Below are 14,809 nucleotides of genomic sequence, written 5' to 3' on the forward strand. Positions count from 1 at the left end.
GAGCAGGCTTGATGGGCCGGATGGCCTATTCCTGCTCCTGTTTCTTATGTTCTTATGTTAACTAAATGGTTGAATCTTGTAAGATTTGTATGAGCAGTTCATGAGTTGGTCGGCAGTCTCACTACCATGCGAAGAAGTTGTTCCTCAGCCTGGAGGTGCTGGCTCTGATCCTCCTGGATCTCTTTCCTAAAGGGAGCAGTTGAAAGTGGCTGCGTGCAGGGTGGTGGGAGTCCTCAACTTTTTTTTTCAAGTCCTCTTCAGAAAAAAGTCTGTTAGATCAGATCGATAGTGGGGTGGATGGAGAGGAGAGAGACCCCAGTGATCCTCTCTGCTGCTTCTCAGGTCCTGTGGATTAACCTCAAATCCAATGCTATATAGCAACCATACTACACTGTCCGCGAAGCCAAGCCAAAGACTACACTGTGATGCAGCCAGCCAGGATGCTCTCGATGGAGTTCCTGTAGAAGGTTTCCTTCTCAGAAAGGAGTGGGGAAACATATAAAAATATAAACATTTTCAGACAGTAATTAGAAAAATGACCACACTTTCCTCGAAAGTGTATACTGAATGGTCTTTGAAACAGAAGAAGGTAAATGACTGAGCATCTGGTTCATTGGGCTTGGATTCCACTAAAGAATTGCTGTACCTGTTTCCATGACAGCTCTGACAGGTACTTTCTCTGTCGTAATGACGCTGCTTCTGCTGTTAATGGGGCTGGTTTCTGCCATGCAGCAGAAGCTCTGTCTTCCTGGGCTGAATGATTGGTGTCTTAAAAGCACTCCATCTTCCACAGAAGCTCAGTGTGGAAACAGCACATGTGTCGTAGTGGGGGGGTGGGGGGTGTGGAAACAGCATGTGTCGTGGCAAGAGGGGGTCCAGGTGATTGATCAAACTGGGAGCAAATTATAAATTGTGCAGTTGTAGCTGAAATCGTGGAAAAAAAAATAGAATTTGCTCCTTTTTTGAGCTGTCGGGTTTGCGTCTTTCCTTTCAAGAGTAACATTGCTGCTGTTCCCTGCTCCAGCTGAACAAAATAAACCAATTACCTAAAGACCCCAATATGGATCCAGAATGGATCTATTGGGAACTCCCACCTATGTGTCTGCATTGCTTCTCTCTTACTGTTCAACTTAATCATCATCCATAACTGTCTTTCCCCCCTTCCACCACCACCCCCCTCACTCTCTGCAGTGCAGAATATTAAAGAGTTACAGAATCTCAGCAGGTCACAAGAGCCTTGATATCAAGCAAAAGACTGTCGACGATTTGGGCCTGAACGCTTCGTCAGGAATGTGTGAAAACAGGCAGATGCTTGAATAAAAATGTGGGGGTTAGGAAGGGGCAGGGAGAGGAGCAAAGGCTAACAGGGCGGCATCGTAAGCATAGCAGTTACAGTGTCAGCGATTGGGGCTGGGGTTCGAATCCCAGATCAGGAGTTTGTATTTTCTCCCTGTGTCTGCGTAGGTTTCCTCCAGTTTCCCCCACCCTTCAACATGTACCGGGGGTGTAGGTCACTTGGGTGTAATTGGCACGGGGTTATGGGCTGAAAAGGCTTTTTACTGTGCTGAATACCTAAATTAAAGGCAAGAGGTGATGGGTGAGAGGGACAGGGAAAGTGAGAGTCTAGGAGTGGGGTGTGATGGAAATGACTGCAGTATAGGGTTGGCTTAAACAGATGGTCAATGGTCAGCATTGACCTGGTGAGCTGTGTTGGCAGTGGTTTGGAGGAGATGGACACAGTGTGCTGTGAATTAACAGTGTTTTGTCCATTGTAGGTGATCCAGCAGGCTCTGCACCGACAGCCCAGCACTGCAGCCCAGTATTTGCAGCAGATGTACGCGGCACAGCAGCAGCATTTAATGCTGCAGACGGCAGCACTCCAGCAACAGCATCTGAGCAGTACCCAGCTCCAGAGCCTGGCAACTGTGCAACAGGTGAGACCCCCCCCCCCCCCCCACCCCTCAACTTTACTGTTCAGAGAATGAGGAAATGTACAGGATGGGGGAGAGACCCTGGCAAATTCCTACCAAGGCGTAGTGGAAAGTGTGCTGACTGACTGCATCACAGCCTGGTCTGGGGACGCCAATTACCCCTGAGCGTAAAGCCCTCCAAAAGATAGTAGACACACCCCAGTGCATCACAGGCAAAAGCCCTTCCCATCATCGAGAAAATGTACATGGAATTCAGCTGCCAGAGAGCAGCAGTAATCATCAAGGATCCACATCACCCAGGGCATGCTCTGTTTTCACTGCTGCCATCAGGAAAGAGGTCTCGGTGCCATAAGGCTCACACCACCAGGCTGAGGAACAGCTGCTCCCCCTCCACCATCACACTCCTCAACGACAATCTCAATCAGAGACCCATTTAAGGACTCTTACTTGTGCACTTTATTGATTTTCTTTTGTTCTCTCTGTATTTGTAGTTTGTTTACATTCATTATCTGTTTACAGTTCTTTTGTTTGTTCACATTTATGCTGTGTACAGTTTATTTTTTGCACGGTAATTCAGGAATCTCAGGGTTGTATGTGATGTCATGTATATCCTCGGACAATCAATCTGAAATCTGAGGGTGTGATAATAGCTGAAAGCTTATCCTGGGAGCGCGGGTGTGTGGACGTGTCAGAAGTCAGAGGCACACAACCCTGTTACAATGTTTAACCTTGCCGCCTCTTGCGGCCATTCCCACAGGGATCAGTGATGGGTCCGCTGTTGTTTGTCATCGTTATGTGGTGAATATGATTAGAAAATTTGTGGATGACACCAAAGTTGGTGGTATTTTGGACAGCAAGGAAGAAAGAATCTAGATCATTTGGGAAACTGGGCCAAGGAGTGGTGAACGGGGTTTAACTGATTAGTGTGGGGTGCTGGACTTTGGTAAGTCAGGGCAGGGTCAGACTTGCACAGTAAATGGCCCAGCCTTGGAGAGCATTGCACATGCACTAATCCTACCCTGTTTCATTTTATTCTCCCCGCATTCCCATGATGCACTGGTTTGGAGGAAATGAATGAGTGATTAAGATAATGAATGAAATGTTGATCAAAATAGCCACGTTAATATAGTAAAAATTATAGTTGGCTTGTGGTCATGTACATTATACATGTACACCAAAATGACAATTTGCAATGGTATGTACATTAAATTAAAAAGAAATCAGTGCAAGAGAGAGAGAGTAAATAATCAGTTTCCTATGTATACGGAAAAAAATGTGGTGTGACAATTTGTGGTGTTGGTGCAGCCCCTGGTTACTGTTACAGGTTCAGGAGCCTGATAGCTCTTGGAAAGAAACTTCTTGAACTTAGAGGTCCTGGTGTCCAGGCTTCTGTACCTTCTGCCCGAAGAGAGCAGTGAGAAGAGGTTGTGACCAGGAGGTTTGGAGTTCTTTATGATGTTGGCTGCCCTCCTTGCATAGATGTCTGCAATGGATGGGAGGCCGAAGCCTGTGAAGCACCTGGCTGAGCTTATGAAGAAGCAAGACGTGATCATTACACTTGGCTCAGTCTTGCGGTTAATAGAAGTTCCAGCTGAACTTGGCAGAAGCTGTTCATAACGTAGTCTTAGTATTTGGGACCACAGAGGCATGGGTCTTGATCTCAGTGTTTGGAGTATTGCCAGAGTTTTTTTTCCCTCATTGTTTCTGCTTCTGATCATTCTTCCCTCTGCACTTCCAGGCAGGTGGGCGCCAGTCTTCATCCCCAACAGGAAGCGTCAGCCAGTCATCGAGTGTCGCACAGACCTCGGTAAGTCAGCACCAATCTGGTCCTCATGATAATAAAGGGAACAGTGCCGAAAGAACCCTCTCCATCCTTGATTCAAAGTTATGTTAATTGTTACTCGTGCCAATGTACTGCTTTGCGTGCTACCCAGAAGGTTTATCCATACGCAGTGCAGCAGAGCCAAGCCCAGTGGAGGATGGGTTACAGAGAGAGATCGATTCCTTTATAGTCATGTAATGGTACAGAGCATGTAATGTTTCACAAAATTACCTTCTGCAATTCTTCAAAAGGGAGGCAAAGAGTGGTCCACTGTCCCTTACAGTATGAGAGTAAGAGAAGCAAAAGTGAGTCCCTTCAAAGTCCCTGAATGTCCGTGGATTGGACTCCTGCGCTCCTGCAGCCACATAGTCTCCAGGTCCAAACTTACGACACATTCAGGAAGACTTCAATGCCCAAGGCCCTTCAGGATCCCTTATTGCCCTCAGCACCTTCTCGAAACCAAGCTCCGACACCTGGATCCCATGAGCTAGTCTCCCAGACCCCATGTGAGTCCCTCAGCTGGTGAGCCCCTCATTGGTCCACAGCCCTAGTCACCATCCTGTTGGGTCGTCTTCTCTGCTTCCCCTCCTCAGAGTGAGGTGTTCTCCTCGTTTGTAGTTCCCTGCTCTGTTCCACTGCTTCCCTGGAGTCTGCAACCCCTTGTGCCCGCTGCGAGCACAAGCACCGCCACCTTGGGCACAGACCCCTGCGATTGTAGGATTTTAAAACAAAACACCATTGGCACATTTAACAGGCCGTTTGAAGCCTGTACGGAGCTGTTGGCATTTGGACCAGGTGGTTGAACCCTTTGGAGCAGCACTGTGTCTCCACTTTCTGCTCTCTTGGGTCTGCACTAGTCATAATAGCAGCTCCAGCATTTTTAAACATTCCAATGGAGTATTTGACTCGTGAGGTTCGTTCAGGAATCTGAAAATGTTGGGAAAGAAGAAGCAGCCACTTTTCAGATGGGAGGAGGGAGAAGCAAGTGTGGCCAGAGTGGGATCAGCTCTTCAGTGTGTTGTCTACTTCTCTGAGGCAGCGGGAAGTATAGATGGAGCGGAGGGGGTGGGTGTGTGTGGTGTGGTAGCAACCCTCTGCAATTTCTTGTCGTCTTGGGTGGATTACCTCATTTCACACAGTGATGCATTCTGACAGAGTACTCTTGGTAATCTGCAGAGGTTTTTGTGAGACGTGCAAGCTTTTCTCCATTTCCTGAGGAAATGGAGGTGACGGTACCGCCGAGCAGTCACATGGATGTGGTTGCTCAGAGATAGTTACTCTATCACCGTGGAGTACTCTAGCTGGCCCCACTCAGATGCTCCGGTCCCTGAGACCCGTGGGTTTTGTGACCTTTCAAGGACTGACGTAGTTTCATCTGAAAGCCAGGATTAATGAAGGTCCATCACCCCGGCTGCCAGCTCATTCTTAAAAAGTAACCACCCCCTGAGCAAAGTGTCTCTTCATTCTGGAGCAAGTCACAGCCTGCTGGAGGAACTCAGCATCAATGGGAGAAAAAAAACGGTCAAGGTTTCAGACCGGACCCTGTCATCAAGATTAATTGGAGAGAGGGGTGTTAGTAATTCTAATCAGGATCCAATGTGAGGGGGTTAAACAGCAGCCAGTAGGGGATTCGTGAACTATTGGGTGAGAGTGAAAGATGACGGACAGAAGGGGTGGGCGTTGGGTGGAGTTGGAAGGCAGTTTATTGACAGGTGCCAAAGAAAGAGAGATAGAGGCGAGAGGGGAAAAAATGGGGTCAGTGTATAGGAGAAATAGTCAATCCTCTTCTAAAACCACTCTCATCGGGCCCTACATTCCGTTCCCCCCTCCCCCACCAGCCCCAGAGCCAAAACACATATAAGCCTAATTTTGTTTTCACCTCACTTAACATAAATGTTTTTTTATGCAGTCAGAGAAAAGTATGGAAGAATCCAAAACTTGATTGGTTCACAGGGCAAGAGGTCTGTAGATCATGTCTGAAAAAAGATTGAGAATGCCTTTTCTACTGGCCCCTGTCCAACCTCTCCCACCCTTGATGAGGGAAATCTTCATCAAGATCGAATGGAGAGAGGGGTGATAGTCATTGTAATAAGGACACGGTAGGAGAGGGGGTTAAACAGCGGCCAGTAGGAGATTGGTCAACAATGGGGAGGGGGGGAAATTGAGGATGACAGACAGATCAGAAGGGTGCTGATCATGGAGTCAGCATTCAATGGCCTGATACAATTTCTGAAACGCGTACAAAGACCCTATCAAGCTGCTGCTCTTTAACAGGTTAACGTCATCCTGAACTTTCAGCAAACCCTATTCTCACTGCTGCCCTGCTTTTCTTCCTCTGCAAAAATAAACGTTGCTTTCTGAAGTTTACTGGAAGGTCATACTGGTTTCATAAATCTATTGCCACATTTTTACTGATTGCTGGAGGATTGCTTTGTTTTTAAAGATTATGACTTGGTTATTTTGCTTAATTTTCTTCCGTCTATTAACAAATAAGTTAATTATCATAGACATTATACAACGTACATATGTACTGCAATTCTTTCTCACTGCAGCTAAAATGGGACTTGTGAAAAGAACTATAGGACAATAAAATACCCGTTATCTAGAATTCAAGCAACTGGCAAAAAATAATTGCAGGAAGTAAATGGGTAAAAAAATGCAGATGTTTAAAATTCACGCACCTCACCGTTAGCTGTCCATCCACACACACGCAGTCTCAAGCAAACGGGAAATTCACTTATCTGGTATCTACCAATCTCTGTAGGTGCTGGATTCCAGGGTTTTAATGTAGTAAACTAATTGAATTTTGTTTTTAAAAGCATTAAATAATTATGGATAAGATTCACGGTGATCCTACTTTAAATCCACTGCTACACATGCGCCTACACTTCCTCCCTCACCACCATTTGAGGCCTCAAACAGTCCTTCCAAATGAAGCAACACTTCATTTGTGAATCTGTAGGGGTCATCTACTGCATTCAGAGCTCCCTTTAGACCTTGTCTACATTGGAGTGACTGGACACAGACTGGGATATTGTTTAGTTGAGCACCTTTGCTCTGTACACATCAATGACAGGGATCTCCCAGTGGCCAAACATTTCATTTCTGTGTCCCACTCCCACGCCGACATGTCTGTTCATGGCCTCGTGCGGCCAAATCGAGGCCACCCACAACTTGGAAGAGCAACACCTAATGTTCTGTCTGGGCACTCCCCAATGCGATGGCATTAACATCGACTTCGCTGGCTTCTGTTAGGCCACTCCCTCTCTTCCTCATCCCTCTGTCTCCTTTCCTCCAGCTCTCCACCCTCTCGCTCTCCCATTCAGAGAGCCACACCATTTCATTCTGGCACCTGCCTCCTTTTTGCTCAGACCATGATGAAGGACTCAGGCCTGAAAGGTTGGATATACATCTTTATCTTTGCTGAATGACTTGCTGAGATTCTCAAGCATTTTTGTGTGCAATGTAGACGCACCCTTTGTGGAGTCAGAGCAGTCTCTGATTGGTATTCCAAAGGGAAGTTGAAGAGCTGGAACTGTTCTTGAACCTGTAGATGCTGGTCTTGAGGCTTAAGGTAGCTCTGTCCAAAGGTAGCGGTGAGAAGAGGCTGTGACCAAGATAATGGGGGCCCTTTATGATGTTGGCTGCCTTCTTGAGACCTCGATGTTCCCAGTCATTGGGAACGTTGAACGGTCCGGGGCTATTGTGATGCACAGCGAACTCGTCAGAGTCAACCTCTCAACGGAGTAGCAGTTGGTGCTGATGCCTCACAGCGACCTGGGTCTGATTCTGACCTCAGGTTCTGCCTGTGCTGTATCCTTGTGTTCTCCCTGCAACCTTGTCGAGTTTTACTGTTTCCTCCAATGTCCTTAGGAGATCAATTATTTGGCCTGAGGACTTTTGAAACTTTTCTTTTGCTCCCTGACCCCAACCAGCCACCGCCATTCCATCCCAGCCAAGGAGCACAGAGAACAAGGCACCTGCTTCCCTCTGTCTACTGTTGAGGGACCTGTGTAGAGGCACATAGTATATCCATCCTCTCGAGCCCTTCAAAGAATTGTGTAACTTTCCATCATTCCTAAGCTGTTGAGTCCTTGTCTCGTCGCAACGAGTGATCATTTTACAGCACAGTTCCAGGCCCTTCAGCCTAACCCATCCACACCAACCAAGTTGACACAGCGAGACCTTCTGATTTCCTCCAGTATTTCTGCGTTTTTTTTCTACAATCACAGCGTCTGCACACTTTTGTGTTTCATCCCCACACAGTGCCCTGAGCAATGAAGGCATGTGTGCCAGATGCCTTCACCTCCTTGTCTAACTGTGTCGCCACATTCAGGAAACTGTGAACGTATGCCCCAAGATCTCTCTGTTCCACTTCCCCTCCCTATGCTCCTGCCACTCACTGTCTAAATCCTGCCGTATTTTAACTTTCCAAAATGTAACACATTGCACTTGCCTGATTTAAGTTCCATCTGCTGTTTTTTTGGCCTGTTGCCCCAGTTGATCTAGATCCTGATGTGATCTTAGATAATCTTCACTGTCCATTATCCCACCAATTTTGAAGTCATCTGCAAACTTACTAATCATGTTAAACAAGAAAATCTGCAGATGGTGGGGTCAAGTGCAATATACAAATGTGCTGGAGAAACTCAGCAGGTCACGCAGTGTCCGTAACTGCACTGTCATCCAAATTGTTAATGTGGATGACCAACAGCAGTGGACCCAGCACCGATCTCTGTAGCACACCACTGGTCGCAGGCCTCCAATGTGAAAAACAACCCTCCCACTCCATACCCTGATTCCTTCCACTGGGCCGATTTCGAATCCAATTGGCCATGAGATCTAATCTTCCGGCCTAGCCTACCATCTGGGTGCCTGTCAGAGAATCGGAGTGTTGCATGCATGTGGGGATTCGTGAACAGCGAGGTTAGAAGTTGGATGATCAGAATGTGGAGCCAGCATGGAATTGTCGTGACATGTCACACAAAAGCAGGCCCTCCAGCCCATCCAGATCATACATTTTTTTCACTAATGCTCCCCTAATCGATTCTGTTCTCTCATTCCCGTCAACTTCCAACCCACCTCCCTGCATTATCCGCTCATCTACACACAAGGGACAAGTTACGATGAACAATAAACCAACTAATGTGCATACCTTCAGGATATGGAAGGAATCCAGAGCACTCCGGGGAGTCACACGGTGAGCGTGCAAACTCTGTACAGTTAGCGCCCGAGGTCAGAATTGATCCTGGGTTGTGAGGCAGTAGTTCCACCCGCTGCAGCAACAAGTCACGAAATTCTGCAGCAATGAGTTGGGAACTATGAGGAAAGTTGCATTGTGGTGAACAGAGGTTTCCTTGATAGACACCCCCCCACAGTCTGTGATCCATGTTGGATATCCTTACAATGTCTGAGCCATGTTGGATTCACCCATGGTATCTGACCTGCATTAGATTTATTCCCCCCCACCCCCCCCCCCCCCCCCGCAGTGTCCAACCTGCATTAGATTCCCTCTCACAGTGTCTGATCTGCGTAAGATATCCCCACGATGCCTGACTTGTTTTGTGTCTGGAGATTGTTCGAGTGATGTTCTGTTATGGTGTGACGATACTCTCAGCCAGTAACACGTTATTTGGGGATCTCTTGCAGATTAACCTGGCACCCTCCTCCGCTGCCCCTCAGCTGATGAGCCGCAACCCGACATCCAACACGACGTCCAGTGGGATTACCCAGCAGGCCATGCTGCTCGGCAACACCACTCCCACCCTCACAGCAAGTCAGGCCCAGATGTACCTCCGGGCCCAGATGGTGAGTGGCATCCGAGACCTGAGCCGCAGGCACAGCACCAAGCCTATGGCAGGAAGAGGGGCAGAGATTGGGAGGCTGGGTCAGTTGATGGGCCTGTATTGTAAAGCATCTTCGAGTTCTTTCAATCTCTGGTCATTGGGCTAGTTCCAGAGAGTGGTTGGAAAGGAGATGATAGAGGCACGTACCCTTACACCATTCAATAAGGTACTTGAATCACTGAGGCTATGGACTAAACATTGGTCAATGGGACCAGTGTGGCCGTTGTGTCTCTATGGATAACTACAGTGGTCAGCATGGACCATGATTGGCTGAAGGGCATGTGTCTGTACTACATGACTGTATGGCTCAGTCCTGCCTACCCACACTATCTGGACTGCCTAATCTGGCTTCATTTTTTTTAGATATACAGTATGGTAATAGGCCCTTTCGCCCAATTGACCGACAACCCCTGGAACATTTTTGAACAGTGGGAGGAAACCAGAGCCCCCGGGGTAAACCCACGCAGACACTGGGAGAACATATAAACTCCTTACAGACAGTGCAGGATTCAAACCCAGGTCTGGATCGCTGGTGCTAACAGCGTTGTGCTACCGCTACGCTAACTGTGCTGCCCCCCAGAGCTGACCAAGCTTAGACGTGGGGGAGAAAAAAAATCAGGAGGCGTTAAAATGTAAGGAAAAGGAACAGAGGAACTTGGGTAAGTAAGAGGGCATTCACATAATCTCATTCAATATGCCTTGGGCCTTATCTCCTCTTTGGCGACAGTTCCCCAATCTTTTGCCAATTGCATCGATTTCCTCTTTAACTTTCCCTGATGATTCAATCTCTGCAATGCCCCAGGGAAGACTATTCCAGAGGTTTGCTCCTGTGACTAAATAATTTTTAAAAAATTTCAACATATTGCATGGTAACAGTGCTTCTCGGCCCATGAGCCCGTTCTGCCTAATTACACGCAACTGACCTTCAACCCCTGGTACTGTTTTGAACAGTGGGAGGAAACTGGAGCCCCCGAGGAAAACCCACGCAGACACTGGGAGAACAGAGTAATAAAGTGGCGCTAACCTTGCCACTTCCAATAGCTGACAAGGCTTAGACACCGTGCATAAATGCCTCTAATATTGAACATTTAACAAGTGGTTCGGCACAGACTAGGGCCAAAAATCAAAAGGGTTAAAACTCAAGGAAAAGAAACAGAGGAACATGGGTAAGTAGGAGGGCACTCAGCCCTCAGACCTGTCCCACCATGCAACATGATCATACTTGATCTACCCAGGCCTCATCTCCTCTGCCAATTCCCCGATTTTTTTTTTTAATATGCCCATTGCATCTATTTCTTCTTCAACTTTCCCTAATGATCTAATCTCTGCAACACTTAAGGATAGGTTCGCTCCCAAAACTAAATAACTGAAAATATGGAAAGAAAATTTGCAAGTATATGTTTTCCATTAAACCTCCAGCAATCCACATTGAAATGAATGTAGGTTTCATCCATGTGTCAGGAGTGGTGCTGGATTGAAGTTCGGGAGGGGGTGCGGTGCTGGTGGAGAGCTCCTATTATAATGTGGGGCGGTCCCAGCACTGCTAGGACAGGGCAGCCACTCTTCTGAAGCATAGCAACTCCATCGGTGCTTTTTCCCTTGCAACCGCTGCAACCGTGTCTGCCTGTCCCGCATCGGACTTGTCAGCCACAAACGAGCCTGCAGCTGACGTGGACATTACCCCTCCATTAATCTTCGTCCGCGAAGCCAAGCCAAAGAAAAGACTGGATCTTAATATGGGTTCATGGAGCATCACTCAAACCCAGGGCTGGCAGGTTGGATGAGGGCATTGGGGAGTGTGGGGATGGGGGGGGAGGGAAATCTGAATACCCTTCAAGGAAGATTGGGATGTTAGGAGCAGTGTCCTCTATTTGTTTCTGACACTTGTCTTTGTTCCTGCTCTTCCCTGATCTCTCTATCTCTACAGCTGATTTTCACTCCCACAGCCACTGTAGCCACTGTCCAGCCTGACATTCCTGTTGCGCCTTCCTCTTCTTCCGTGTCTGCACCTACTCAGGTGAGTCGTTACCGACAGGCATCCCACAGCAAGATACGATTCCCAGCGTTCATGTCATGCTTTGTCGCTGCTAGTGTTGAGAGCTTTCTCACTTTTAAAGGCGCGTGCATCTCCAGAGGAATTGATTGATTCTGTGGTTGCAAAGGGTCAGCCCATACCAGCACACAAAAGATTAATGAAAAACTCAATGCTATGTGGCATCGAGCACCTTAACACAGATTGGGACCTTTATTAACAGAGAGGGAAAACAAGAGGTGTTAAACCTTTCCATGTCAGTTTGAAGATTCACCGGGAGACAGTGCAGGGGAGATTTGTGTAGAAGTTAATTGACAAAGGTAAACAAGAAGTTTGCAGAAGTTGGGGAACTGCAAGAAAAATAGAGGGTTATGGAAACGAGACAGGGAGGATTAGATTGTTATGGAGTAGGTTTATATAGGTCAGCACAACATTGTGGGCTGAAAGGCTGTAGGATTCCAGCTGGTGCTGTGCCCAGTCATGCTGGAGTAACCCAGTAGGTCATGCTGCATCCATGGAATGGAACAGGCAGCTGTTTTCTCAGGCCTGAGACCTTCAGCTTCTTCCCATTCCCAGCAGTATTCACCTGCTAGCCTAGTGGTTCTCAACCTTTTTCCATCCATTCACATACTACTTTAAGTAATCCCTATGCCATAGGTGCTCTGTGATTAGTAAGAGATTGCTTAAGGTGGGATGTGGATGGAAAGAAAAAGTTGGAGAAGCACTGTTTTAATCGTACCTCATTGACTTGTTAAGTGCATGGTTTTGTAGCTCCAAAGGAAATGGACCAATGACAATTTTTCTCAAGCAAAATATTTCAGTAACAATTGGGTCGAGAGCAGTGATTCTCAACCTTCCCTTCGCATTCACATCCCACCATAAGCAATCCCTTACTAATCACATAGCACCGATGGCTTGGGGATTACTTAAAGTGGGATGTGAGTGGGAATGAAAAATGTTGAGAACCACTGTGCTAGCCTGTGTTCCTCCCACTTCCCCTTCTCCTTCTTGTCCGACCTCCCCCCCCCCCCCAAAATAAATTCTTATTCTGGCGTCTGACTGATCTTGGCACTCCTGAAGAAGGGCTTGGGCCTGAAACATCAGCTGCTTCTTGCTTTCCGTGGATGCTGCGTGACCTGCTGAGTTTCTCCAGCACTCTTGTGTACTCTAAATTAGTTCACGTAGAGGTTAACGTATCATCCAGATTGCATAAGAGTTTATTGTCATATACAGAAGTACAATCCACATATGCAATGACAGATTTACTTGCTGCACCTTCCCAGGTACATAAAACTCATCAATAATTATTTAAGCTGAATTAACACAAAGGAAGACAAAAAGGAGAAATCTTACTAAGCAAGATGTAGATACTTTGGAAAGGGTACAGAGGAGATTTACGAAGATGTTGCCTGGATTGGAGAACATATCTCTTGAAGCAAGTTTGACAGGCTTTTCTCTTTGGAGCGACAAGGGTTGAATGGTGACTTAATACTTAAGATTCTGAGGGGCATAGATAGCGTGAACAGCCAGCTCCTTTTTTCTAGAGTGACATTAGCAAATACCAGAGAACAACAGTTTAAGTTGAACGGAGGAAAGTTTAGGGGAGATAAGATTATCAGAGATAAGATTTTTTACTCCGAGATTGGTGGGTGCCAAGAATACATTGTGATGGAGACTGGTTCAACAGGGCCATCCAAAAGAAAATTAGATAGGCACATGGATGTAAGAAAAATAGAGGGTTATGGGAAGATTAGACTGTTGTGGAGCTGAAGCTTGGCCCAATATCATGGGCTGAAGGGCCCGGACTGTGCTGTAATGTGCCAAGATAGTAAATATGAAAGGAACGAGAATGAATAAATATTTGAAGTTGGGTGGCAGAGCTAGAAAACAAATTGGTAGTATGGATAGATCCTTGATGGACTTGCAGCAATGTTATGGTTAGGGTAAGGAGAGAGAGGTTCAAGAGCTGATGGTTCTTGGAACAATACTTTGGAAACATTTGGGAAAAGGTGGACAATCCTTTGGAACAGGGCTGTGAAGGAGGCTTAATTAGGTTGTATGAAGTTGTAAATAGCTGGGCAGAATAAATGGAAATAATATATTTCACTCGGTCGAGGAGCGGGTCAACATCCAGATGGCGGAAGTTCAGTGCAAGGGAGAGAAAGATTGGTGTAGAATATTCTCACAGAAGGAGGAGGCTGAAGCAGATTGAGAGAGTCAGGACCAAAAAGTGGAGAATTACTGATCTTGTGCTGGAAGGTGGAAGGATCCTGATGGACCAGCATGGATACAATAGGCTGAACGGCCTCCTTCTGAGTCATGAATTCTCTATCACAATCTAATTTTGGGCTCATCGATTCAGGAAGGTCATCAAAAATCTGAAGGGATGTCAGGAGAAATTTAGTACAATTGGCCAGCTGTGTTGGAGAAGCACTGAGTGTTCAAATTTTGAGGGGGGGAAAAGTCAAGGACATTTGCCAAATGTTTGATTAGAGGAATCATGGGGGGGGTGACACGAGAGTTGGTACAAAGCGGTCACAGATGTAACATCCATGGCAAAGAACATGAGGTGATGCACAATGCTCTCGTGAGTTGTGAGGGCAATGCAGTTTCAACAGGAACTTTGAAAAATGAATGGATCAGTTAAAATAGAAAGAAGAATTGCAAGGTTATGGGGAAAGAGCTGAGGAGCAGAACCAACTCCTCTGGAAAGCCAGTGCCAACATGATGGGATGTGTGCCCTCTAACTCGGATATGATCACGTTCTTGTTCGACTTCCCATCAAACCTGCTTTCACTACTCTTTAGGGTCACGGAAATGCCCTGTCTCAAAAGTTGGTCGAAGCAGACTCCTCCCCAATCCCTTGTCCGATTCCTGATCAATTGCTGTGAATCTCCTTCCCTCATTTAATGAGGAAACATTTTCTTCTTATTTGTGGTACTGAAAATCCTCATACTAGTTCAAGTTTCTTATAATCCAATTGTATTGTAAAAGGGAGTAACTGAAAGATTCTGCAGCGGGGTGATGGGGTCTTTAACAATTTTGTGAGGCTTCTTTGGACAACGATCCCAGTAGATCACATTGAATGGGGTGGGGGGGGGGGGGGGGGGAGGGAGACCAGTAATATTTTCTGCCACTTTTATGGTCGTGTAGATTAACCTCTGATCCAATGTTCAAC

The 14,809-nt window shown here is 46.6% G+C and overlaps 1 protein-coding gene across 8 annotated transcripts in view; it reads left to right on the forward strand.

The window, feature by feature from the left end:
• The window catches only part of phc3 (polyhomeotic homolog 3 (Drosophila)), an 81,854-nt gene that overhangs the window by 17,790 nt on the left and 49,255 nt on the right, over nucleotides 1–14,809 (forward strand). For 7 of the 8 annotated variants that reach the window (XR_011344374.1, XR_011344375.1, XR_011344376.1 and 4 more), the window contains 4 exons: nucleotides 1,776–1,934; nucleotides 3,670–3,738; nucleotides 9,403–9,561; nucleotides 11,527–11,616. Coding sequence is in view for 5 of the 8 variants with exons in the window: in XM_069897518.1 (XP_069753619.1) it covers nucleotides 1,776–1,934; nucleotides 3,670–3,738; nucleotides 9,403–9,561; nucleotides 11,527–11,616 (477 nt within the window). In the remaining 3 variants the exon portion in view is untranslated. The remainder of the gene's footprint in view (nucleotides 1–1,775; nucleotides 1,935–3,669; nucleotides 3,739–9,402; nucleotides 9,562–11,526; nucleotides 11,617–14,809) is intronic. The other variant, XM_069897514.1, reaches the window with a different exon arrangement.

Source organism: Narcine bancroftii, chromosome 9 (genome assembly GCF_036971445.1).
Source record: "Narcine bancroftii isolate sNarBan1 chromosome 9, sNarBan1.hap1, whole genome shotgun sequence".
Classification (NCBI taxonomy): Eukaryota; Metazoa; Chordata; class Chondrichthyes; order Torpediniformes; family Narcinidae; genus Narcine; species Narcine bancroftii.